General features: G+C 44.8%; 1 protein-coding gene across 1 annotated transcript in view; it reads left to right on the top strand.

The window, feature by feature from the left end:
- Positions 1 to 27,500, top strand: part of LOC138373089 (uncharacterized) — a 105,948-nt gene that overhangs the window by 29,401 nt on the left and 49,047 nt on the right. Inside the window, exons 2-6 of the mRNA XM_069339114.1 lie at positions 20,618 to 20,894; positions 21,147 to 21,233; positions 21,339 to 21,456; positions 22,018 to 22,161; positions 22,252 to 22,368. Coding sequence (XP_069195215.1) covers positions 20,619 to 20,894; positions 21,147 to 21,233; positions 21,339 to 21,456; positions 22,018 to 22,161; positions 22,252 to 22,368 — 742 coding nt within the window. The 5' untranslated portion in view covers position 20,618. The remainder of the gene's footprint in view (positions 1 to 20,617; positions 20,895 to 21,146; positions 21,234 to 21,338; positions 21,457 to 22,017; positions 22,162 to 22,251; positions 22,369 to 27,500) is intronic.

Raw genomic sequence — 27,500 nt, 5'->3', positions numbered from 1 at the left:
CCATCCATCCATCCCCTCCATCCATCCATCCATCCCCTCCATCCATCCATCCATCCCCTCCATCCATCCATCCATCCATCCCCTCCCTCCATCCATCCATCCCCTCCCACCATCCCTCCCTCCATCCCCTCCCTCCATCCATCCATCCATCCCCTCCCTTTATCCATCCATCCCCTCCCTCCCTCCCTCCCTCCATCCATCCATCCCCTCCCTCCATCCATCCATCCATCCATCCATCCATCCATCCATCCATCCATCCATCCCCTCCCTCCATCCATCCATCCATCCCCTCCATCCATCCATCCCCTCCCTCCATCCATCCATCCATCCCCTCCCTCCATCCATCCCCTCCCTCCATCCATCCCCTCCCTCCATCCATCCCCTCCATCCATCCATCCATCCATCCATCCATCCATCCATCCCCTCCCTCCATCCATCCATCCCCTCCCTCCATCCATCCATCCATCCCCTCCCTTTATCCATCCATCCCCTCCCTCCCTCCCTCCCTCCATCCATCCATCCCCTCCCTCCATCCATCCATCCATCCATCCATCCCCTCCCTCCATCCATCCATCCCCTCCCTCCATCCATCCATCCATCCCCTCCCTTTATCCATCCATCCCCTCCCTCCATCCATCCATCCATCCATCCCCTCCCTCCATCCATCCATCCCCTCCCTCCCACCATCCATCCATCCATCCCCTCCCTCCATCCATCCATCCATCCCCTCCCTTTATCCATCCATCCCCTCCCTCCCTCCATCCATCCATCCATCCCCTCCCTCCATCCATCCATCCATCCCCTCCATCCATCCATCCATCCCCTCCATCCATCCATCCATCCCCTCCCTCCCTCCATCCATCCATCCATCCATCCATCCCCTCCCTCCATCCATCCATCCATCCCCTCCATCCATCCATCCCCTCCCTCCATCCATCCATCCATCCATCCCCTCCATCCATCCATCCATCCATCCATCCATCCTTTCCCTCCATCCATCCATCCCCTCCCTCTCACCATCCATCCATCCATCCCCTCCCTCTCACCATCCATCCATCCATCCCCTCCCTCTCACCATCCATCCATCCATCCCCTCCCTCCATCCATCCATCCCCTCCCTCCCTCCATCCATCCCCTCCCTCCATCCATCCATCCATCCCCTCCCTCCATCCATCCATCCATCCATCCCCTCCATCCATCCATCCATCCCCTCCCTCCATCCATCCATGCATCCCCTCCCTCCATCCATCCATGCATCCCCTCCCTCCATCCATCCCCTCCCTCCATCCATCCATCCCCTCCCTCCATCCATCCATCCCCTCCCTCCATCCATCCATCCATCCCCCCTCCATCCATCCATCCATCCATCCCCTCCCTCCCTCCCTCCATCCCCTCCCTCCATCCCCTTTCTCCCTCCATCCATCCAGAATTGAAGAAACAAATCAAGTTAAAAAAAAAAAGTTAACTGGGTCAGAGTTAGGGTTATCAGCGAGTCGGTCCCTTCACCACCACCGACACACCTCCCCCCCCCACCCCTACAGCCCATACACACACACACACCCTCAAATCATCCATCCCTCCCTCCATCCTACCATCAATCCATCTCCATCCTCTCCTTCCCTGCCTCCCTCCCAAGCTCTGCCTGCCTCCCTCCGTGCCTGTCTCCCTCCATGCCTGCCTCCCTCCCTGCCTCTCCCTTACAAGCTCTGCCTGCCCACCTCCCTCCCAACCTCCCACTGATTTGTGGCAGACGTATCTTTGTAAATTAATTTAAAGGCTGAAGCGTGATTGGCTAGCTACATGTCGTAAAATCTCCTTATAGACATTTTCTGTGATAAAACAAAGTGAGTGAGGGTGGACAGATAAGGGAATACTGTTCTGTAAACCTCACTTGGTTTTCCTTCGTCTGTGTCGTTATAGTTCAGTGACCCATGACTTTGAAAGTTTCAGACTAATAAATCATTTCTAAAAGCAATGCTTTAATAGCTTTTTATTATCCTAATTAAACTAAACTAAATAAAACCAAAAATATACTGTAATATGATAGACATCTGCTATTCGAGAAATTATTTGTTATTGGAACAACTCCAGCGTGAGCGAGTGGACGGGTCTAATCCCTGTACACACCATGCGTTTCTCGTTTCAATTCGTCGCCACAGTTCAGTGACTACGGCTTCGAAATAATAAAATTAATAAATCATTTAATCAATGGTCATTTAACAGATGATGAGATTATACAAAATGTTACTGGCACTGTTGACGTTCCCAGCACCAGCACAGCCGTACCCAGCACCAGCACAGCCGTACCCAGCACCAGCACAGCTGTACCCAGCACCAGCACAGCCGTACCCAGCACCAGCACAGCCGTACCCAGCACCAGCACAGCCGTACCCAGCACCAGCACAGCTGTACCCAGCACCAGCACAGCCGTACCCAGCACCAGCACAGCCGTACCCAGCACCAGCACAGCCGTACCCAGCACCAGCACAGCTGTACCCAGCACCAGCACAAAAGCAGCTGAAGCCAACACAGCAGCAGCGAGCACCAGCAAAGCTGATGCAAACATCTAAAAACATCGTGTGTGAAGTGAACAATTAGAATAAGTGTTAAATTCAAGTGTGTACATAGTGTTAAAATTAAAGTTGCAATAATTCTAATGTACAATAGTTTTCAAGAACTGTATTGTAGTACTCAACATACAGCAAAACCACTTTTAATAATACAGTGCTAACGGCTTAATGCACTGCAGTACCTATTTACTGTAGAGCATTCACAACTTCACAAAACTTCAAGATGGACATAACTCCAACAATAAGGTAAATACATGAATTACAGAATTTTTAGTAGAGTAGTAAAATATAGGTACAGTAAGTAATATGATACAATGCATTTTTATTGTGTACAAGAAAAAAAAAAGACACTGACGCAAACGCCTCTTGAAGGTCACCTCTTGCAACGAATCCAACGCTCCAACGAACTGGGGGTGGTCCCATATAGTACGTTGAATCGAGGTTGTACTGTAATGTGTTTATTGCAATGAAATCTGACGCAATACTGGCGTCGGGTGACGTGAGAATTCTAGCCTACTGCACAGATGAAATTATTAGTACATGAGAATTCTACGTGGTGTTAATTTTACTTACTACAATAATTAGTAGAGTTAGTAATAATTAATGAGAATACAACAGTGTTGTATTCGGTGTTGGAAATTTCCAACAATCACATCAGGCAGTGAGGACTTTACCGGTGAGCACACTCTGGCACATTTTGCCTGCATACCACTAGGACTTGCTTGTCTTACTAAGAATCTGTCTAAAGACATTTGTTTTTCCCTACATTTTAACACTTGTCTGTAGTAAGACATCACATTGTCATTTAAAAGGTCAATGCAACGGCCTGCTGCAGCTTTATCTGGGTGAGTTTTTTCAACAGAACTTTGCAGTTCATCCCATACTTCACACATTTTCTTAACCCTTCAATTGCGCATCGCATCATATGATGCTTTGACCTCGTAGCCTCGTAGGGCCTCGTAGCCTGGTGGATAGCGCGCAGGACTCGTAATTCTGTGGCGCGGGTTCGATTCCCGCACGAGGCAGAAACAAATGGGCAACGTTTCTTTCACCCTGAATGCCCCTGTTACCTAGCAGTAAATAGGTACCTGGGAGTTAGTCAGCTGTCACGGGCTGCTTCCTGGGGGTGGAGGCCTGGTCGAGGACCGGGCTGCGGGGACACTAAAGCCCCGAAATCATCTCAAGATAACCTCAAGAAGACCGACTTGCAGTAAATTGCGCATCGCATCATATGATGCTTTGGAGTACTACGCAAGATTTAAACGGCCCGCGGATACACGGGGTTCACCACACCTTCATCAGGGCTCTTGTAAACTGTTATAACTAATATTGTGGGTTGGGCTTCTATGGGGAACTGGTACTATTAAGGGGGTAAGGGTAGTTAGAAGACAGTGTCAAATATGGGAGAGCTAAAAGGCCCGGCCCCCAAAATAAACTATCCACAGTAATAACACCTTGCTACTAGACCATATATGTCAGTCTAAGGGTTGATCAATGCACTTCCCCACAGGAAGAAGGGATACTCCTATAATTCATGTACTTATTTATTAACCCCTTAACAACCCCCCATATACACTCACACCAATAACAATAATAATAATAACTTTACCACACTACCTTACGTTAAAAAGCCTTGGTCCACTTAGGCAGGATACAAGGTTTACACTAAGAACAAGCTAGGGTAAAGTACTACTGGATAAGCACTGAAGCTGGATGCAGCTTAGGGTAGACACACATTCTTGTATCAACATGTTAAACAAGCTACGAGGATGAGGGAAGGGGACGTTCCCTCCATGCTAGATTTGATATTTACCAGGAAGGAGGAAGAGATATTTGACATTCAGTACCTTCCTCCCTTGGGTAAAAGTGACCATGTCTTTTTGGGAATAAAGTATGCAATGCGTTATAAGCTGGAAGAAAATAAGGAGGTTGAAGCAGTTGAAAAACCAGACTTCAGGAGAGGACATTATGGTGACCTTAGAAATTTTTTTAGTGAGTATAATTGGACAGACTTGATGCTAGGCAAGGAAGTGAATGAGATGTATGGCAAGTTTTGTGAAATATATGATAAAGGCACAAAAAAATTTATACCAAAACAGAGATGCAGAACTAGGAAACAGGATTGGTTCAATAGAAATTGCGAGAGGGCTAGAGACCGAAAGACACAAAAATGGAATCAATACAGGAAGAGGCCGAACCCCCAAACATACCAGCGATACAAAGATGCGAGAAACAACTACACGGCAGTGAGGAGAGAGGCAGAAAGAAATTTTGAAAAAGGGATTGCGGACAAATGTAAAACAGAACCAGGTCTATTCTATAAATTCATAAACAACAAATTGCAGGTAAAGGATAATATTCAGAGGTTGAAAATGGGAAATAGATTCACGGAAGATGAAAAGGAAATGTGTGAAACATTAAACGAAAAGTTCCAAAGTGTGTTTGTACAAAATGAAATCTTTAGGGAACCACATACAATAAGAATTCCAGAGAACAACATAGAACACATAGAGGTGTCTAGAGACGAAGTGGAAAAAATGCTCAAGGAGCTCGGTAAGAACAAAGCAGCTGGCCCAGATGGCGTTTCACCATGGGTTCTGAGAGAATGTGCATCTGAGCTCAGCATTCCACTTCACCTGATCTTTCAGGCATCCCTGTGTACAGGAATCGTAGCAGACGGGTGGAAACAGGCTAACATAGTTCCAATCTACAAAAGTGGCAGCAGGGAAGACCCCCTCAATTATAGACCTGTATCATTGACAAGTGTAATAGTGAAAGTATTGGAAAAACTAATCAAAACTAAATGGGTAGAACACCTAGAGACAAATGATATAATATCAGACAGACAGTATGGTTTTCGATCTGGAAGATCCTGTGTATCGAATTTACTCAGTTTCTATGATCGAGCCACAGAGATATTACAGGAAAGAGATGGTTGGGTTGACTGCATCTATCTGGACCTAAAAAAGGCTTTCGACAGAGTTCCACATAAGAGGTTGTTCTGGAAACTGGAAAATATTGGAGGGGTGACAGGTAAGCTTCTATCATGGATGAAAAATTTTCTGACTGATAGAAAAATGAGGGCAGTAATCAGAGGCAATGTATCAGAATGGAGAAATGTCACAAGTGGAGTACCACTGGGTTCAGTTCTTGCACCAGTGATGTTTATTGTGTACATAAATGATCTACCAGTTGGTATACAGAATTATATGAACATGTTTGCTGATGATGCTAAGATAATAGGAAGGATAAGAAATTTAGATGACTGTCATGCCCTTCAAAAAGACCTGGACAAAATAAGTATATGGAGCACCACTTGGCAAATGGAATTTAATGTTAATAAATGTCATGTTATGGAATGTGGAATAGGAGAACATAGACCCCACACAACCTATATATTATGTGAGAAATCTTTAAAGAATTCTGATAAAGAAAGAGATCTAGGAGTGGTTCTAGATAGAAAACTATCACCTGAGGACCACATAAAGAATATTGTGCAAGGAGCCTATGCTATGCTTTCTAACTTCAGAATTGCATTTAAATACATGGATGGCGATATACTAAAGAAATTGTTCATGACTTTTGTTAGGCCAAAGCTAGAATATGCAGCTGTTGTGTGGTGCCCATATCTTAAGAAGCACATCAACAAACTGGAAAAGGTGCAAAGACATGCTACTAAGTGGCTCCCAGAACTGAAGGGCAAGAGCTACGAGGAGAGGTTAGAAGCATTAAATATGCCAAAACTAGAAGACAGAAGAAAAAGAGGTGATATGATCACTACATACAAAATAGTAACAGGAATTGACAAAATCGACAGGGAAGACTTCCTGAGACCTGGAACTTCAAGAACAAGAGGTCATAGATTTAAACTAGCTAAACACAGATGCCGAAGAAATATAAGAAAATTCACCTTCGCAAATAGAGTGGTAGACGGTTGGAACAAGTTAAGTGAGAAGGTGGTGGAGGCCAAGACCGTCAGTAGTTTCAAAGCGTTATATGACAAAGAGTGCTGGGAAGACGGGACACCACAAGCGTAGCTCTCATCCTGTAACTACACTTAGGTAATTACACTTAGGTAATTACACCACGTGGTACCCTAATACCAAAACACAACACTTAGGGGTACCCAAAACACTGGCAAATACTACCCCCAGGTCTCACCAATCGTTACTACCAGAGTAGGCACACTGGTACAGTACTTAACTTAATGGTACAGGAACTTAAGGTAAGGGAAATAAGTAAGAGGAGAAGGGAGGAGAGTAGGGGGTGCAGCCACAGAGTAGGTCTCGTCCCCACGAACGCCAGCCAGAGAAGAACGCTCCTAGCGACCAGCTAGGCCTCCAGGATGTCGTGGTGCCGGAAGGAGCCTAATTGATCATGCAGCTAAGCACATTAAAGATCTTCCCCTATGCAACGTATTGTTACTTTACAAATGATTAGAAAGTATTAGTAAGCAAAGTTGGTGCCTATGTTATTATTTAATAATCAACCCCCCAGCTCAGTCTTTAAATGCTCTTTGAGAAACAAGAATAGTCTTACGTCTGGCAGGGAAGATACAAACAATTGCCGCTCGTGATGCACTCAACTGTACTACCAGAAAGTTTAATAGCTCAATTTTGACCTCTGGTTTCCACTGAAGAACCCAGGGTCGTAACATAAACAGACGCCATTTTTTTAAAAAATCGTGGGCCAAACTCCAGGGTGTTAGGGGCCTCAGTATTGAGTGAGCTACCAAGCCTGACGCACGCAGCATGAGCTCACAGCACTGCTGTTCAGCTTGTGACCACAGCATCGCCTAAAAATGCCATAATATACTTGTTCATGCTATTATGTAGCGATGATATTATTACAGAAGATTGTGGTGATATTTGGCGCTGTGCGCCATGGAGGGAGCAGTAATGCTGTGGGAGGGAAGATGGTGGCGTTGTCTTTTGAGTGTATGTGGCCACCTTTTATTGACTGCACTCACCATACCAGCTTAGTGGTTCGCTATGGTGAACACAAATCTAGATACTTATATATAACGTGTGTATAGTGTGAGATAACAGCGAGAGTAGGAGATTGGGAGCCGGCATTTTGGTGAGGGAGGAGCATCGTCTGCAGGACTTAATCATGCTGTTTACTGATGACCACGATGGTCTTTGGGCACCATACCAGTTTACTCGTACAAGTATGGTGAATAAAACAGGTAGATATTTATATATAATGTGTGTATATAGCGTAATAACACCACAAACAGTATTGTTGTAGGAGAAATATTAGTGCGTCTGGCCTTGAGGGCGGCCGCCACCAGCTGACTGTGTGAGTAGCTACGTCTCTCTGCCTTTACTCACCATACAAGCTTAGATGTACAGTTATGGTGAACAAAACATGTAAATACTTATATATAACGTCTGTATATAAAAGCAAAAACAGTATGGTGGGTGGAGAATGGTGGCAAGGCAGGTGAGGTGAGGGAGGGAGTGGCAGCCAGTGGCAGCCAGTCACTGCCTGCCACTGCCACTGCCACTCAGCTTACCAACTTAGTGGTTTGTCATGGTGAACAAAACATGCAGATACTTATATATAACCTGTGTATATAGTGTAATAACCGACAAAGTATTTGTTCACTGTTTGATGAACATTATGGAAACAACAATACGCACACCATATTTTTGAGTACAGCGATGATTCACTCATTTTATTATATAAATATATCACACTACACACTATTGAATAATATTACAGTAAAAAAACTATGAAAAATCAATCAGAGACATTGAAATAATTAGGTAATTATCTCTTTGTGGAAACTCTGGCCTGACAGCTGGCGATCAACAGACCGCCTGGGACGCACGCTCAGTCAGCGCCTGATTTTTGTCACACTTCCCCGCCCTATAGTGGGCAATATATGCCACTTACGATTTTTTTATTATTTTTCCCGTGATCAGTGAACACAAATTAACAGGTTAGGAAGAATTTTTTTTTTTTTTTTTTTTTTTTTTTTTTTTTTTTATATGCGCCTGTGGGTGTCAAATGGTATATAGCTATGTGCCATTTAAGGGTTAATCAAGAAGGGACATCCTCTACTGCCTCTACTCACAGCTATTTTCTTAGGTTGAACCTTATCAATGGCTTTCTTGAGACCCATGGCGAGATATATAATAACAACTTTTATGCTCAAATGGCCAAAAAACCGACAAAAAACTGTAAATCCTTGTGAAGAATTCAGGAGGGATAGTCACTGGGCGGGAGACAATGGTAAACTGAGGGGCGGAGGGGTGACGATTGCAGTACCACCACGCGCTAGGTCTGCCTGAACGCGTATCAACAAACTCGCGTTCCGAGGTAACCCTCCCCTTCCGAGACACATTTTCCGAGGAAATCTGGCTCGTGTTCCGAAAAACAAACATACAAGGACACTCATGTTCCGAGGTACCACTGTATAACTATTAATATTATTATTGGTAAATGGTAAAGATAAATAGGCAGGTTTTGGGCAGATCTAGACATACCGAAAGGCTTTGCGAGTTAGTGACTTAAAAAGAATGTAAGAACACCAATGTTATGTACTCTCTCAAGAAAATGTATCTTGTATATAACTGAATAAATAAATTCGTTTGTATAATTCTAGTGCCTGTAGGCGAGAACAGTTGTGAACGCCAGCTAGCGCACAAGTGCATGAGCGCCCAAAATACTTTTACACAAAAGACATGTACAGACAGGCGTGTGGCTTCTGACTTCTTTTTTATTGATTAATATTAAGTATTAAAATAGCTTACCTAAAATAGTTATCATTTTATACAAGTATAACTATCACATAATAAATATAAAAGGAGTTTATCCAAAAACTGGCAGAAGTGTTGTGTTTTGTGCGTTGTATCGTGTTTGTGGGCATTCAGGTGTGTTGTGTTTACGCTGGCGGGCGGCGTCCTTACCAAGTCCGGATTATGTCTATTACATCACTAAACTTCATTTAATAACTATATGCCTGTTAACCCTTAAATGACGCATAGCTATATACCATTTGACACCCACAGGCGCATACCAAAAAAAAAAAAAAAAATTTTTTTTTTCCTAACCTCTTAATTTCTGTTCACTGATCACGGGAAAAATACTAAAAAGATCGTAAGTGGCATATATTGCCCACTATAGGGCGGGGAATTCTGGCAAAAATCAGGCGCTGACTGAGCGTGCGTCCCAGGCGGTCTGTTGATCGCCAGCTATCAGGACGGAGTTTCCACAAAGAGATAATTACCTAATTATTTCAATGTCTCTGATTCATTTTTCGTATTTTTTTGCTGTAATATTATTCAATAGTGTGTAGTGTGATATATTTATATAATAAAATGAGTGAATCATTGCTGTACTCAAAAATATGGTGTGCATATTGTTGATTCAATTATGTTCATCAAACAGTGAACAAATACTTAGTCGGTTATTACACTATATACACAGGTTATATATAAGTATCTGCATGTTTTGTTCACCATAACGAACCACTAAGTTGGTATGCTGAGTGGCAGTGGCAGGCAGTGACTGGCTGCCACTGGCTGCCACTCCCTCCCTCACCTCACCTCACCTGCCTTGCCACCATTCTCCAGGCAGTGACTGGCTGCCACTGGCTGCCACTCCGTCCCTCACCTCACCTGCCTTGCCACCATTCTCCACCCACCATACTGTTTTTGCTTTTATATACAGATGTTATATATAAGTATTTACATGTTTTGTTTACCATAACTGTACATCTAAGCTTGTATGGTGAGTAAAGGCACAAAGACATAGCTACTCACACAGTCAGCTGGTGACGGCTTCTTTCAAGGCCAGACGCACTAATATTTCTCCTACAACAATACAGTTTGTGGTGTTATTACGCTATATACACACATTATATATAAATATCTACCTGTTTTATTCACGATACTTGTACAAGTAAACTGGTATGGTGCCCAAAGACCATCGTGGTCATCAGTAAACAACATGGTAAGTCCTGCAGACGATGCTCCTCCCTCATCAAAATGGCAGCTCCCAACCTCCTACTCTCGCTGTTATCTCACACTATACACACGTTATATATAAGTATCTACATTTGTGTTCACCATAGCGAACCACTAAGCTGGTATGGTGAGTGCAGTCAATAAAAGGTGGCCACATACACTCAAAAGACAACGCCACCATCCTCCCTCCCACAGCATTACTGCTCCCTCTATGGCGCACAGCGCCAAATATCACCACAATCCTGCTATTATCAGAACCCTGGTCAGTTTTATTACAGTCAGGGGTCTTCTGTAATAATATCATCGCTACATAATAGCATGAACAAGTATATTATGGCATTTTTAGGCGATGCTGTGGTCACAAGCTGAACAGCAGTGCTGCGAGTTCATGCTGCGTGCGTCAGGCTTGGTAGCTGACTCGATACTGAGGACCCTAATACCCGGGAGTTTGGCCCACGATTTTTTTTTTTTAAATGGCGTCTATTTACTAAGAGCCCTGATGAAGGTGTGGTGAACCCCGTGTATCCGCGGGCCGTTTAAATCTTGCGTAGTACTCCAAAGCATCACATGATGCGATGCGCAATTTACTGCAAGTCGGTCAAAGCATCATATGATGCAATGCACAATTGAAGGGTTAAGTAGAAGATTATAATTGTTAATAGCATTATATTGTCGTTTTAATATGGAACACGTACACATATGCGAAATGTCCAAAGCTGGTGTCCGAAGTGGTAAAAATATTAGTGTGCGATGTTGTCAATGTACAGAGTGTCTTGTATCTTGTTGATATGCTTCTTAAGATAAGGGCACCATACAACCGCTGCATACTCCAACTTTGATCTAACAAAAGTTGTGAACAATTTCAAAATTTCAGTTGAACAAATGCTGTTTCCTAGTTCTGCATCTGTTTTGGTATAAATGTTTTTGTTATTTATTTCACAAAAATTGACATACATTTATTCGTCTCATTTACTTCCTTTCGTAACAGCAGGTCTACCAGTAAAATTCCTTAAATTCCTTTTGACTTCCAGCCTAATGTTTGTTTTATCCTAGTGTGTATGATGTTAGCATGTGTCTGGTGCCTGTTGTGTTAAATTGAAGATAAATGAATAAGTCTAGGACCAATAACTTAATGATTTTTTTATGGATTAATCTATGCTATGTTGATAGTGCTCGGGGGGGGACCACGGGGGACCACGGCCAGAACCTGGCCCCCTCGGAGAGGCAAGGGGAACAATGGCCTATAGAAACCCCCGTGTGGTTGGAAGCATTCTATGTCTGCCATCGACTGGGTCAAGCATCCAGAAAGGTAAGCATTCCAAAACAAACCCCTATTCTGGTTAAAATTGCTAGCAAAAGCTGAACTAGTGGATAGAACTCCCCAACAGAAAACAAGCAAACTAGTATGACGTCACACGTCACCGCGCCGCTGTCTGTGCAGCTCCACCCTCCCTGGGAGGGGGAAGGGGGAGCCCCAGACCTCTCATGCCAGCTATCCACCTATCAGTTCTTTGGCTGATGCTATAGGCACCGGTTGTGTGCTCTGGCTCCAGTAGTTGTTTCAGCATTGTACCTATAGTGTGGTGTCTGTCTTCTAGGTGGTGCGTGAGCTGGGAGTGAGTCTCCAGTACTCGGGCTGCATGTGCCTAGGGTTCCCTTTCCTAGGTGCCCTGTAAGTACTGCCCTTGGGGCTTGGGGCCACCTTCCACAAGTTCCTTGGGTTCTGCCCCTGCTAGGCCGTTTACTGCTTGGTTTTCAGCCGCCCTTTGTGTGCTCGGGTGTTCTGTCTCCCTTGTTCGCTTTAGAGTAAGGGGCAGTTTTTGCACTGGTGGGGCGCAGGGTACTGTGCAGCTTGTCTTTACCAATCATGGCGGCCGGCTCTGTTCCGCTTGTGTATGCTGTCCTCTTGCGGGGTTTTCTTTTTTTTTCTGTTTATCTACCTGGTTGGGGGTCTGCCTTTGTTTTTGCCCCTTGTGTCCCTTGTGTTCTGAGTATTTTTCTGGTGGTTCCCCCTGCTAGGCCCCCATGAGTGTACACGTCCCAGGGGTTCAGCTTTTAGAAAGTTGTTTGGTAGCTTTGGGCGTCGGTTAGCAGTACCCTGCCTGGGATTACCTGAGCGCGAGTCCTCTTATAGTAAACGCTCGGGATCCTGGGAATCCCCTGGGGGCGCGCGGGTCCGATGAATGTGACCCCAGAGTTTTTTCCCCCCCCCCCCTCGCTTCCAGCGAGTTTAAGGGTTGCTCTCACCTCTTGTCTCAGGGTGACTCTGTTTTGCCTCCGTCTGCTGCCTGTGGGGTCGGCGACACCTTCGACCCGGAGTCCTGCGAGTTTTGCTGCTCATTGTGGGTCGATTACCTAGTTGTGCTGACTAAGCGGGTGTGGGCAGCAGGGGCGTTGCACTTTGAGCCTTGGTGGTGGCAACGCTCTCGTTTGTTTGCTCCCCGGGAGCCCCAGGGCTGCCCCGTTTTGGTTCGTGTTGGGACTTGGGGTTGTTGGTTGCTTCGGTTCCTTCCATGCCCCCTTGTCTTTTCCACTGGATCCCCCCGTCTTGCCTACATCCGGTTCCTTACCATCTGTGGGTTCGGGGCAGGGTTTTATGGTTTTGAGACTCATGCAGTCTCGGGGAATTCCCCTTCCGGGGTAATGACGGGGGCATTTGAGCCTGTTTCTCCAGCCGTGTTGTAAGAGTCTGCCAGTGGGCTCCCTTAGTACAGTATTTTTGCGGCTACCCCGGTTTTCTGATACAGCTGGGGCTTTGGGGGGATGACTCGGCCCCGGGGCCTGTCATGTGGGTTCCCGGGGCTGGGGTGACCCCGTAGGACCCCTTGGGGTTTTTTCTCCCCCTCTAGGCAGGGCTTGTGGTTACGCGGAGTGGGGTTTTTCCTCCCCACTCGCCGTAGGTGTTGTTGGGCGTCGGCCCCTCCCCGAGCTCGGTTCCTTGGCCTTTGAGTCGGTTAGTTCCGTCCTGTGGGTGGATGCTCCCCCTTTTTGGGACGGTGTCTTCGTCAAATTTTCCCGTTCTTGGGGTTCTACGTGACTTCTGGTCTCGGGTGCGACTGTGCCTTTGTGTAGCTTCGGGACTGGTGTTTGCTTCTGTGTTCTCGAGGGTTCGGGAACGTTTTCACTACTTCCCGTATTATTGGAACGTCTGTCCACTCCTAGTCCTGGTCGCTGTATCGGGCTACTTGTGGCCCGGTTGGGTTCCCTTTGGGCTTTTTGTCTTCGCTTAGTTGGCTGGTTTTGTAGTTACTGCTTCCTCTTCTGGCTACTTTTCTAGTGCAGTAGTCCTGGTTGGCGCCTTCCCGCAGTGCGGGTTGTGCGGTTCGGTCAGCATGTCGTGCGCATGCGCCGTGGAGTTTGTTTTGGCCTGGGCTGTGTAATTACCTAAGTGTAATTACCTAAGTGTAGTTATAGGATGAGAGCACTCTCATCCCAGCACTCTTTGTCATATAACGCTTTGAAACTACCGACGGTCTTGGCCTCCACCACCTTCTCACCTAACTTGTTCCAACCGTCTACCACTCTGTTTGCGAAAGTGAATTTTCTTATATTTCTTCAGCATCTGTGTTTAGCTAGTTTAAATCTATGACCTCTTGTTCTTAAAGTTCCAGATCTCAGGAAATCTTCCCTATCGATTTTATCAATTCCTTTTCAGTGATGGTGTTTTGCACCCTTTTTTCTTGGGTGCTTCGCCTCTCACTCTTCTCCCTTGCTCCGGTATGTGCCCCTTCGCTCTGGGGGTGTTCTGTATTCCAGCTGAGGGGAGGATGCCGAGGTTTTCCCTGTGTCATGGGTGTGGGCCTCCTCCTTCGCCTCTACCCTGCTTTCCTGCATGTCCGGCTCTGGCTTCTTCACCTGGCGGTGCTCCCAAGATCTTCTGGGCACTGTTGAGTCGTGTCACGTTCGTGCCTCCGTTTGACAGGCGAGTTTCTGTGGTCTGGCGTCCTTTGGCCGGGCGCTGAATGTGAAGATGTTTATATACCTGTCTTTATTTAGGTATATTTATGTACGAATGAGACCGTTAGCACACCAGTGACTGTCCCTTTTCAACCCTTCCAGTCCCACTCATGTGCATGTCCAACCCATGCTAGAGTCATTTAGGGGACCCACCTCTTTCGTGTTATGAGGTGTGTGGGTTGTGGTGCTGGTTATGTACTCACCTGGTAGGGCTCTCCTGGTTGTGCTTGCAGGGTTTGAGCTCTGGCTGTTGGGTCCCGCCTATATGAAAGAACTTGGGCGATAGAACCAGTGGAGTGCAGTGGTGCCAAAGGCACAATCGAGGAACACTATATAATCATTAGAGGTCTGCGGTTGTTACACGTCCTACCTGCGAGCATCCGCCGTATTGCCAGTACATCCGTGGACTTCCAAGGAACACTAGCCTGTTTTCGAATAGAGGTTCCGGCTCATCCTGGCTGTGGTGGGTATGTGGGCCGCTCCAAGCAATAGCTTGGTGGACGAACCTCTGACATGTCAAGCCTAGCCTCGGGCCGGGCTTGGGGAGTAAATGAACTGAACCCCATCCAGCAGGTATCGAGCTGGTATCTCCGCCGTCGGTCGCCTGGTGTGTAGGTTCCTGGGCCTGCTGGGTTCTGTTGTGTCTCCGTTGGCTCTGTCTGGGGTCTGCCTGCACCGTTCTCTCCCTTTGCAGAGGCAAGTTGCTACTTACATGTTGTGGTGCTGCATGTTGCTGCTGCACGTGTGCATTGGTAACATGTTTTGCGGGGGCGTGTCCTTGTTCCTGTGTCCGGTTGTGGTGTGGCACTTTGCTGCTGTTTTTTTTTTTTTTTTTTTTTTTTTTTTTTTTTTTGAGATATATACAAGAGTTGTTACATTCTTGTACAGCCACTAGTACGCGTAGCGTTTCGGGCAAGTCCTTAATCCTATGGTCCCTGGAATACGATCCCCTGCCGCGAAGAATCGTTTTTTCATCCAAGTACACATTTTACTGTTGCGTTAAACAGAGGCTACAGTTAAGGAATTGCGCCCAGTAAATCCTCCCCGGCCAGGATACGAACCCATGACATGACGCTCGCGGAACGCCAGGCGAGTGTCTTACCACTACACCACGGAGACTGCTAACTAGTTTTGTGCCTAGGGTTTGCGTCTGGGGGTTTGTTTGTTATTTTTCGCGATCTTCGGGTCCTTGGGTTGGCCCTTCCATGTGCGTGGGGTTCTGTCCCTGCCCGATTGTCCACCCCTGGTTGTTTCCTGGGGTTTGAGCTTTGGCTCTTTCATCCTGCTTTTCCCCAGTTGCTTCCCTGGCATCTCCTTTGGTCGGTTTTGCCTGCTCTTGCTTCTATAGGGGGGGGGGGGAGGGGCGGTTTATACCGCTTCCCTTCCTTGTGCGTTCCCTTCGTTTCCTCCTCTGCTGCAGGGGTGTTCTTCATGCGTTCCTTGGCTTCTTGGGCGTTATTTCAGCCTGTGTTCCATGGTGCACTTATGTGTCTTGGTCTGTTTGTGTTTCTCGTACCCCTTGGTTTAGGTACTGTTCTGGTAGCAACCCTTATGCCTTCTTTGGTTTTCCTGGCTTGCCCTGCCGGTTGGTTTTTCAGGGTCTTGCAATGTCTCGCGTCGGACCCGTCGTTTCTGATCACCTGGCTGGCTTGCTTGCATTGGGGAGCTTTCTGTTCGGCAGACGTTCCATCTCCTTTGTGCCTCTTGGGCTTTGGTGGTCGTGCCCGAGAGCTTTCCGCGGCTCCGCCTTTTCCTGGGCTCGGAGTTGCCTTGTCGGGGCTGCTTACGTTCTGCCTCGCGTGTCTCGCCTCCGGTTGGTGGTCTGGTGGCTTCGGGGTAGGTGTCCCATCTGCGTACTACTTCTTGGCGGCAGTATGGGATATTTTGGTGGTCCTTCCTTTTCCTCCTGTCCTTTCTAGGTGGCTGCAGTTGTTAGCGTCGGCTTGGTTTTTTCTGGTGGGGGTTGGGGGTTGTCATCTTGCCACGTACTGTCGCCTCGTTTCGTGCGGCGCTGGCGGAGCCGCTTTGGCTTTCTTTTGGTCTTGGGGTTGCTTCTGCACCGTTAGTAAGCTGTCTCGTGCGTTGTTTCACCTTCGGCCTGTTCATGCGCCGCTTGCACTGTCCTGGTCTCAGATCAGCGTGGCATTGTTCCTGTTGGCATTTGCCACTGGGGGGTCAGGTCGTTGGGCTTCTTGCTACTCCGAAGGGTTTTTTTCTGTTCCTTCGGTTTTGGCATTTTGGTTGTTAGGTGGCAGTAGTCTCCATCTTTTCTGGCACGGGTTGGGGCTGTTGCATTCCGGAGGGGTCCTTGGGTTGTTGGTGCTTGGTTGGTCGGGCCGGGGGTGTGTCATGTTTTGTGTTCAGTGGCGGCCCTCCGCTGTTCTTTGCGTGCCACGGCCTTTATATCCGGGGCGTGCTTTGAGTTGATTTGGTTCCGTTCTTCCCTGTTCACGGGTGACGGTTTCCCGGGTTGTCAGCCGTGTTCTTGCGGCTAGCCTGCCTGTGTTCTTTCCCCATGCCCGTGGCGTTCGTGGCTTCGCTGCTCTTGCTGCCATCTAGGGGGCGTGTCTTTTCTGTCAATCGGGCACGGATCTTTGGTGTTTATACAGGGGCCTTGCTGCTCGTTGTCTCGTGTGTTTCCCGGGCCCTTTTTTGGGCTGTGTCGCCTTGGGTTACCTTACCTTGAGGGGACCTTGAGGTGCTTCCGGGGCTTAGCGTCCCCGTGGCCCGGTCGTCGACCAGGCCTCCTGGTTGCTGGACTGATCAACCAGGCTGTTGGACGCGGCTGCTCGCAGCCTGACGTATGAGTCACAGCCTGGTTGATCAGGTATCCTTTGGAGGTGCTTATCCAGTTCTCTCTTGAACACTGTGAGGGGTCGGCCAGTTATGCCCCTTATGTGTAGCGGAAGCGTGTTGAACAGTCTCGGGCCTCTGATGTTGATAGAGTTCTCTCTTAGAGTACCTGTTGCACCTCCGCTTTTCAACGGGGGTATTCTGCACATCCTGCCATGTCTTCTGGTCTCATGTGATGTTATTTCTGTGTGCAGGTTTGGGACCAGCCCCTCTAACATTTTCCACGTGTAAATTATTATATATCTCTCCCGCCTGCGCTCAAGGGAGTACAGATTTAGGCTCTTTAGTCGGTCCCAATAGTTTAGGTGTTTTACTGAGTGAATTCTAGCAGTATAGGATCTCTGCACGTTCTCCAGGTCGGCAATTTCTCCAGCTTTGAAAGGGGCTGTCATTGTGCAGCAGTACTCCACTCTAGAGAGCACAAGCGTTTTGAAAAGTGTCATCATCGGTATAGCATCTCTAGTGTGAAAAGTTCTTGTTATCCAACCTGTCATTTTTCTTGCAGTTGTGACGGCTACTTTATTGTGTTCTTTAAAGGTAAGGTCTTCCGACATGAGTACACCCAGATCCTTTACATTGCCTTTTCGTTCTATGTCATGATTTGCCTGAGTTTTGTACGTGGTTTCCGTTTTTATATTTTCATTTTTTCCATAGTGCATGAGCTGGAACTTATCTTCGTTAAACACCATATTATTTTCTGTAGCCCATAGAAAGACCTGATCTACATCTGACTGGAGGTTTGCCGTGTCCTCTATGTTGCCTACTCTCATGAAGATCCTAGTGTCATCTGCAAAGGATGATACAGTGCTATAGGTTGTGTTCTTGTCTATGTCCGATATGAGGATGAGAAAAAGTACTGGAGCAAGCACAGTACCCTGGGGGACTGAGCTCTTCACGGTTGATGGGCTGGATTTTATTTTGTTGACTATTACACATTGAGTTCTGTTGGTCAGGAAATTGTAGATCCATCTGCCTATTTTTCCGGTAATTCCTTTTGAACGCATTTTATGTGCAATAACGCCATGATCACATTTATCAAAAGCTTTTGCGAAATCTGTGTAAATTACATCAGCGTTTTGTTTGTCTTCCATAGCATTTAATGCCATATCATAGTGGTCCAGCAACTGCGACAGGCAAGAGCGCCCTGTTCTGAAACCGTGTTGTCCGGGGTTATGGAGATGCTGTGATTCCATGTATTTTGTGATCTTACTTCTTAGCACTCTCAAAAATTTTTATAATGTGCGATGTTAGTGCTATCGGTCTGTAATTTTTTGCCTCTGCCTTATTTCCTCCTTTATGAATTGGTGCTATCTCTGCTGTTTTTAGTATATCAGGAATAATGCCAGTATCTAGGCTTTGTCTCCACAGAATGTGGAGGGCCTGCGATAGTGTTTTTTTACAGATCTTGATGAATATGGAGTTCCAAGAATCCGGGCCTGGTGCAGAGTGCATAGGCATACTGTTTATGGCTTCTTCAAAATCTAGTGGGGATAGGGTGACGTCTGATATATGATTTGATGTTGGTATCATATCCATGAAAAATTCATTTGGGTTATCAATCTTTAGTGCGTTTAATGGCTCGCTGAAAACAGAGTCGTACTGCTTCCTCAGTAGATCGCTCATTTCTTTGTTGTCATCGGTGAAAGTTCCATCTCCCTTTCGCAGGGGCCCGATACTAGATGTGGTTTTTGATCTTGATTTTGCATAGGAGAAAAAATATTTTGGATTTCTCTCTATTTCACTGATGGCCTTTTGCTCTCTTTGCCTCTCCTGGGTTTTGTATGATTCTTGTAGCTTGAGTTCAATTGTTTCTATTTCTCTACCTAACCTTCTTCGCCGTTCTTGAGATAAGGTGCAACTCTCAAGTTGTTCCGCGATTCGTTTTCTTCGCCTATATAGGGAATGACGTTTCCGTTCCAATCTGCATCTCTCTCTCTTTTTTTCTTAGGGGTATGCGGTTTGAACATATTTCTAGTGCTACTGAGCTTATTTTTTCCAGGCACTGGTTCAGGTTTGCATTTTCTAGCTGTTCTTCCCAGTTTATTTCTGTGAAGTCCTGGTTTATTTGCTCCCAGTTTATCTGTTTATTATTGAAGTTGAATTTGCTGAACTCTCCTCCACCAGGAATCTGGACTGGTTTTGAAGGTCTACTCCCCATGGTTGTCATAACTTCAATTAAGTTGTGATCTGAGTAACAGGTATTTGTAATCATTATGTTCCTGACCAATTCATCATTATTAGTGAAAATGGGGTCCAGCGTGTTCTCCTTCCTAGTTGGTTCTACTATTTGCTGGTTTAAGGCAAACCTGTCGCACATCCGTAGCAGGTCATTTGCATGTGCCTGTTCATTTAGGCTACTTCCTGGTATTCTTTCTGATATTACTGTATTAGCTAGGTGCTTCCATTTCAGGTGCCGTAGGTTAAAGTCCCCAAGCAGGATGATGTTCGAAGCTGGATTAGTGAGGTTTTCCAAGCAGTGTTCTATTCTGTTCTGGGTTGGCGTTGGCTGCCGGTTGTCTCACTTCCATTGAAGGGGTGTGTGGTATCGGCCTCCCGGTTCCGTCCCTTTGACCTTCCTCTGTGGGTAGTTAGCTCTGGGGAGCCGACAGGGCTTCCACCAGAAAACCAGCATTGAATGTAATGAAACGCCATTTTCTGGGTGAGACCCGGAGACTCCCCGGCGACCCTCCCTCCCTCCGGTCGGTGGTTTTTCGCACGTTTTGACATCCAGCCTCAGAACTGATGGGTGGATAGCCAGCGTGAGAGGTCTGGGGCTCCCCCTTCCCCCTCCCGGGGAGGGTGGAGCTGCGCAGACAGCGGTGCGGTGAAGTGTGACGTCATACTAGTTTGCTTGTTTTCTGTTGGGGAGTTCTATCCACTAGTTCGGCTTTTGGTAGCAATTTTAACCAGAATAGGGGTTTGTTTTGGAATGCTTACCTTTCTGGGTGCCTGACCCGGTTGATGGCAGACATAGAATGCTTCCAACCATACGGGGGTTTCTATAGGCCATTGCTCTCCTTGCCTCACTGAGGGGGGCCAGGTTCTGGCCGTGGTCCCCGGTAGGCCCTAGAACTCCATACATATGACTGATGCCAAAGTCTGACATTAGCATATCAGCCTGGTAAAGCTCCGGGGAGCCTCCGGGTCTCACCCAGAAAATGGCGTTTCATTACATTGAACGCTGGTTTTTTGTAGTACAGTACTTTACTAATAATATTGTAATAGTAAATAGTAATATAGGACTTGGCCTTTCTCCTTCAGAATGTATGCACACATTATAGAAAGAAGAAGAGAATACCACACAAAATGGCAGCGTATGTCACGGGCCAAAAAACGACTCCTAAAAGAGCAAGCTAACAAGCGTGGCAAAAATGAAAATAGTGATGAGGTTGAGATTCAGTTGTTGAATCAGGATCCTTTGGCCAATGTTACAACAAACAGCATAGATATGAATGATGACTATGCTGCTTTGTCATCTAATTCAGAACCTAATATTGGTTGTGGAGTCAATGAAGATGCATCATCTTGCAATACTCAGGTAATAATACTCTTGTAATAATACAAAATATTAGTATTTTGAGAGCACGTTAAGGGATAAAACTGTATTAAGCCTGTTAGTCCATACATGGCAGTTACTGTTATACAACCGAAAATCATTTACAAATGTGGCTAATCTATGCTTGACATAATCAAGTAATTTAATCCATAAATCTATTGCCAAATTTATGCTAATTTTTTTTTTTTTTTTGAGAGAGAGAACAACCCCTTAATAAGTTTTTCAATTTTTTAGATGACATCTGAAAAGCGGTACGCTGTGGTAGGCTTCAATGATAATACTGTGGGTATCATCTCCACAACCTGGATTGAAAAATCTGATGTAAGCATTACTTTGAAACTAAAAAATTGCATATATTGAGTTGGTTTAAAAATATTCCAAATTAGTGCTAAAATTAGCATGTAACAGTTTATTTTGACTTTTCAGGAAGCCACATTGTGCTGGTGGCCTCTGAGCAGGCATACAGTTAGTGCCCAAAAGCATGAAAAACCGGACAGGATAACCTGGCAGGTGCATGTCATATCATCAGTCCTATCAACAACTGGTAGGTAATAAATTTATAATTATTAAGATTTAAGATACAAGACACCTATTCATTCATTCACCATAACTCTAACACTGCACAGGCCTAAAAAGGCATTATAATTATATTTTAATCACAAGATGGGTTTCCTTATAGCTACCTAATTAAGACTTACGTGCAAAGTACTTTCCCCAGTTGTATGTTCCAAATCATGTATGTCGTATTATTAACCACTGCACTGCGCAAAGCGCCTTTAGGCGCTCTAAGAGTTGTGAGGTTTGTTTTTTAATTAGACTCTATTTTTATGTTTTTAATGTTTTCATTACTCTTTATGTTCTGAAAGGGAAATAGTTGACGTTGGAAACATTTTGACATTAACTTTACTTGAGCATTTATGAAAACAACAAAAATATGTCCTTGACAATTGCACCAAGACGTTTTTGCCGAAAATGGGTGAGCAGTGCAGGGGTTAAACAACTCTTTAGGAAGCTGATTTAAGTTATTTCTAAGTGTTCACTACTACTAGGTAATGATAAATATATATCTCACTGATATATTACTAATTACATTCAATTAATACAGATGATTTTGATGTAGCAAAAAGAAGATGCTTAGTTACTGAAGACAGATCTAATGTGGAAACTGATGACAATGTTGACCATTTTCAACAGCGAAAAAGGAAACCCTGCTTCAGATATGAAGCAGAGAATGCCGAGAATAACAAATGTAAGCATTGATAACCTTCTACAGTAATTTAAAAAATTTTGCAACTTGAAAAATGCCATTCAATACATTAAACAATTTAAATAATTTCAGGGAATCAACACCCATCTCAATCCAAGAAGAAGTGTTCGCCATCTTCACATGAGAATACACCTTCAAAAGAAATAAGTCTTCTGCAAAAACCATGTCTATCTGGTATATTAAGTGAAAGTAAGGATTAGTAGTAAATAACATTAAAAGCTCTAAATTGATATTCAACCATGCTTCCTTTGTTTGGTTATTTATGCTCTTGGTTTAAAAAAAACTAAAAACTGCTCTAAACTTAGTTCTCTTTTTTTTTTTATTTTTTTTTTTTTAATTATTATTATTATTTCTTCTGGAAGTACTAGAAGCTTTGAGTAATTTTTGTGCTTATCTGGAAGTTCTATATAGCTCTTACATAGTCTTACTCTTGTATAGTTCTTATAGTTCTATGTAGTTCATATCTACATAGTTTTACTTACTTATATTTTCTGCATTGTATTTGGCTAACACTTCTATAGGTTTTTTGCTGTACCTTGTTGCATTTGTTTTACCACATAATTTCAGTTATGTTTGTTTCTCCCTTTAATTCACTTTGTCTTTAGCTTTGGTTTCTTATTTTGGTTATATTGTGTTTATTTCTAATTGTTTAATATTAAGCTTATTATTCTTTTATGTGCATTTATTCTGTGCATATGGGGTCTAGTGGACTTTTCCCACTTTGTCTAGCAGGTGCTTTTCACTTGTCACATTTCAGGGAAATTTTAGTTTTCCTTTGATCTAGTCACTAGAAACAAGCAGGTTTGTTATTACCTTTATTTCTTTTTGTTTGTCCCTTACGTGAGGCTGGACTTTTGGCTTCATTGGGGGCCTTCCTTCTCGGGTTCCAGCGGGTGCAGTCACCCTCTTATGTACTTTAACGATTTTTTGGGGATTCTTTTTATTATCTGTAGTTTGGGTTCTTTCTTTATACAATGGGGCCTCGACTTACGATGCTAATCCGTTCCCAGAGACGGATCGTAAGTTGAAATATCGTAAGTCGAAGCGATTTTTCCCATAAGAAATAAAGGGATTTCAATTAATCCGTTCCCCACCCTCCAAAATATTAACATACAAATACATTTTATACTGAATACAGTACAATGTTTTTTTCTAACTACAATACAGTACCAAGGTTTCTCTTACCTTTATGGAGGGCTCTTGATGGCGTATGGAAGATGGTGATTAGGGGGGAGGAGGAGAGTTGTTACTGTTTGGAAGGGGAGTCCCCTTCCATTATCACATCAGGCAGTGATGTTTTCTCTGGGGTACTCTCTCTCCTACGTTTTGCCTGAATACCACTAGGACTGGGTTGTGGTTCACTGCTTGTTTGTCTCACTACAAATTTGTCAAGAGACATTTGTTTTTCCCTTCGTTTTAACATTTGTCTGTAATGATGCATCACAGTGTCATTGAATAGGTTAAGGCAACGGCCTACTGCAGCTTGATTTGAGTGAGTCATTTCAGCAAAGGTTTGCAATTCTTCCCATGCTGCACACATTTTCTTAATTCTTGAGGAAGGGACATTCTGTACTGACACATCCTCCCCTGAAGAAATTTCCTCGGCTGTCTCTTCTTGCTGCTCCTTTTGAAGGGCTTGGAGTTCTTCGGTGGTCAGTTCTTCGTTGTGTTCTTCCACCAACTCCTCCACATCAGCACCATCCAACTCCAAACCCAATTGCTGACCCAGAGAAACAATTTCCTCAACAAGAGGCACTTCAGGTTCAGGCTCAAAGCCCTCAAAGTCTTGTTCTGCAACACATTCAGGCCACAGTTTTCTCCAGCCAGAGATCATGGTTCTTACAGTCACTTCTTGCCAGGCTTTGTCAACAAGTTTTAAAGCACTATAAATGTTAAAATGGTTTTTCCAGAACTCTTTGAGGGTGAGGTTTGTGGCATCCGTCACTTCGACACATCTCCGGAAAGTGCCCTTTCATAAAGTTTCTTAAAATTGGCAATGATTTTCTGGTCCATAGGCTGAAGTAGAGGAGTGGTGTTGGGAGGAAGGAACTTTATTGTAACAAAACTAAATTCCTTCATCAATGAATCCTCCAAGCTTGGAGGATGGGCAGGAGCATTATCGAGAAGCAGGGCCTTGAGTGGCAAACTGTTCTCCTGCAAATATATTTTGATGGCAGGGCACACCACCTCATTCACCCACTCCGTAAAAAATTGCCTAGTCAGCCATGCCTTAGCATTAGCCTTCCACATCACACACATTTTGTGTTTCTGCACATTATTTTTTGAAAACCCTTGGATTTTCGGAATAATACGCAAGCAAGGGTTTAATTTTCGAATCGCCACTCGCATTACCACACAATACGAGAGAAAACCGATCTTTCATAGGCTTGTGTCTGGGCAATGACTACTTCTCCTTGGTAATGTATGTTTTCTTTGGCAATCTTTTTCCAGAATAGCCCTGTCTCGTCACAATTAAACACTTGTTGTGGTAGGTATGCCTCACTCTGCACAAAATCTTTAAATTCGCCATTGTCTGAGCTGGCAACCTCCCCATGCCTCACAAGACTGAATTCCACATCTTTTTCAAAATTTCTCAAACCATCCCCTGCTCACCTTAAACTCTTTCGCTTCTGCATCACTCGTTCCAGGGGTTTTCTTTACAAGGTCTGCATGCAATTTTCTTGCCTTTTCACAAATGATGGCCTCCGGAATGCTATCACCCGCTAACTCTTTGTTGTGTATCCAAATTAATAATAACTGTTCAACATCTTCAAGTGTTTGTGTTCTATGTTTCGTGATTATTGATAGGTCTTTTGCCATTATAGCACCCATAATGTCCTTTTTCTTAGCCAGTATGGTGGATATCGTTGACTAAGATTTGTTGTACTGCCTAGCCAGTTCAACAACCCGCACACCATCTTCATATTTACGAATGATCACTTGTTTCTGCTCTATGGTCATCCTTACATGGGATCTCCTATGTTGAGCCTTACCACTGACTTTCCTGGGACTCATGGTGTGATATATAATAATTACTTTAATGTTCAAAATGCAAAAAATCACCACAAACGCCGAACTACTTATAGGCAGCGAATCGTCACTAAGCGGGCAGCTGTAGTAAACTGAGGCAGGTCGGACTGCGTGACTGGGAACCACGCGCTCGGTCGACCCGAACATGTACCAACAAATATCGTTAGTCGACAACAGCCATCGTATGTCGAGTTGCATTTTTTTTATGAAATTTACATCGTAACTCAAAATTATCGTAAGTCGGGGCAATCGTAAGTCGAGGTGCCACTGTACTGTACTTGGTTTAATTGTTTTCGGTTCTAGATAGGTTTTGTCTAAATTTTATTGATTTCGATGATGGGTTTTGTTGTCCTGAAGCCATTTTACATTGGCGGTTCTCTGCTTTGGTTGAAGTCGCAGGTCCCAGTGGTCCCAGGGTTGCTTGCTCTTGGGTGTGGCCCGGACAATGTAAAGTCCTCGGTGTCGACTTCCGTCCTCTGCCGAGTGTGGTACCTAGTGACGTGAGGTCCACATGTAGACTACTATTTATCCTTGTGTATATGTACCTTTCAGTGTGTTCCTGTGCTTCTATTTAAGTTTTAATAGGGTGGTTACCTTGTGGTGTTTTACCGTGACGTGTTTCCGGGGCTGGTGTTCCTGCGGCACGGTCGTCAACCAGACCCCCCTCGTTTGTAGGCATCCTTCTTTTGTCACTGGGTTATCTAGATGTCAGTCCGTCCGGGGTAGCCTGGAGGAAGCCGCAGGGTCCTGCCACTGGTTTCCCAGATTTCCCGTCTGCCTGATGTAGCCTCGAAGCTCAGTATATTTCAGTGCTTGTGCTTTAAAACCTGGATTGGATTACAGTTGGAGTAGTCAAAGCATGCACCCCCCCACCCTACCTCATGTTAGTTTAACCCTCAAACCGCGCATATCATATATGAATGATATCAGTGACAAAACCGAAACCAGCACACATCATTTATATATGATTTCGTGTCTAGCGCTATAATTTAAACGCCCCGCCTGGGATAGGGGCAGCTATAGTACAGCCACGACCGATAGTTGCCAGATGCCACCTAGAAAAAAAATCTAGGCCAACATTCTTGGGTGTTACAGCGTCAGTATTGAGCAAGCCACCAAGGCTGGCGCACGCAGCACGAGCTCACAGCACCGCTGTTCAGCTTGGGACCACAGCATCGCCTACAAATACCATAATATAAATGATACTGCTATTATTTAGCAGTGATAGTATTACTGAAGCCCCCTGACTGTGATAAAACTGACCAGGATTCTGATAATAGCAGGATTGTGGTGAATTGTGGTGATATTTAGCGCTGTGCTCCATGGAGGGAGGAGTAATGCTGTGGGAGGGAGGGTTGTGGCGTCGTCTTCTGACTGTGTGTGGCCACCATTTATTGACTGCACTCACCATACCAGCTTAGTGGTTCACCATGGTGAACACAAATGTAGATACTTATATATAACGTGTGTATAGTGTGAGATAACAGCGAGAGGAGTAGGTTGGGAGCCGCCATTTTGGTGAGGGAGGAGCGTCGTCTGCACGACTTGGCATGTTGTTTACTGATGGCCACTATGGTCTTTGGGCACCATACCAGCTTATTTGTTCAGTTATAGTGAATAAAACAGGTAGATACTTATATATAATGTGTGTATATAGCGTAATAACACCACAAACAATATTGTTGGAGGACAAATATTAGTGCGTCTGGCCTTGAGGGCGGCCACCAATCAGCTGACTGTGTGAGTAGCTACGTCTTATGGCCTTTACTCACCATACAAGCTTAGATGTACAGTTATGGTGAACAAAACATGTAAATACATATATATAACGTCTGTGTATAGTGAATAAATACAGAAAGAGTATTGTAGGAGGTGAATGAGGGTGAGTGAGGTGGTGTTGAGGGAGGGAGTGGCAGTGAGTGGCTCGCTGGTGTTTGGCGATCACTCCTCGTTGCTTTTTGACTCACAAGACCAACTTAATAGTTCGTTATGGTGTACAAAACATGCAAATACTTATATATAACCTGTGTATATAGTGTAACAACAGCAAAACTATTTGTTTATTGTTTTATGAACATAATAATTGAATCACTAATATGCACACCATAATTTTGAGTACAGCGATGGTTCACACATTTTATAATATAAATATACCCAATTCACTGTATGGATTAATATTACTGCAAAAAAACTAAGAAAAAATCAGAGACATTGAAATAATTAGGTAATAATATATTTGTGGCAACTGCCGTCTGACAGCTCGGGCGGAGTAGACCTCGTCTGGCGAAGGC

The sequence above is a fragment of the Procambarus clarkii genome, chromosome 41, assembly GCF_040958095.1.
Source record: "Procambarus clarkii isolate CNS0578487 chromosome 41, FALCON_Pclarkii_2.0, whole genome shotgun sequence".
In the NCBI taxonomy this organism is placed as follows: domain Eukaryota; kingdom Metazoa; phylum Arthropoda; class Malacostraca; order Decapoda; family Cambaridae; genus Procambarus; species Procambarus clarkii.
The sequence above is the reverse complement of the archived record's forward strand: the minus strand, read 5'-3'. Positions and strand labels throughout refer to the sequence as shown.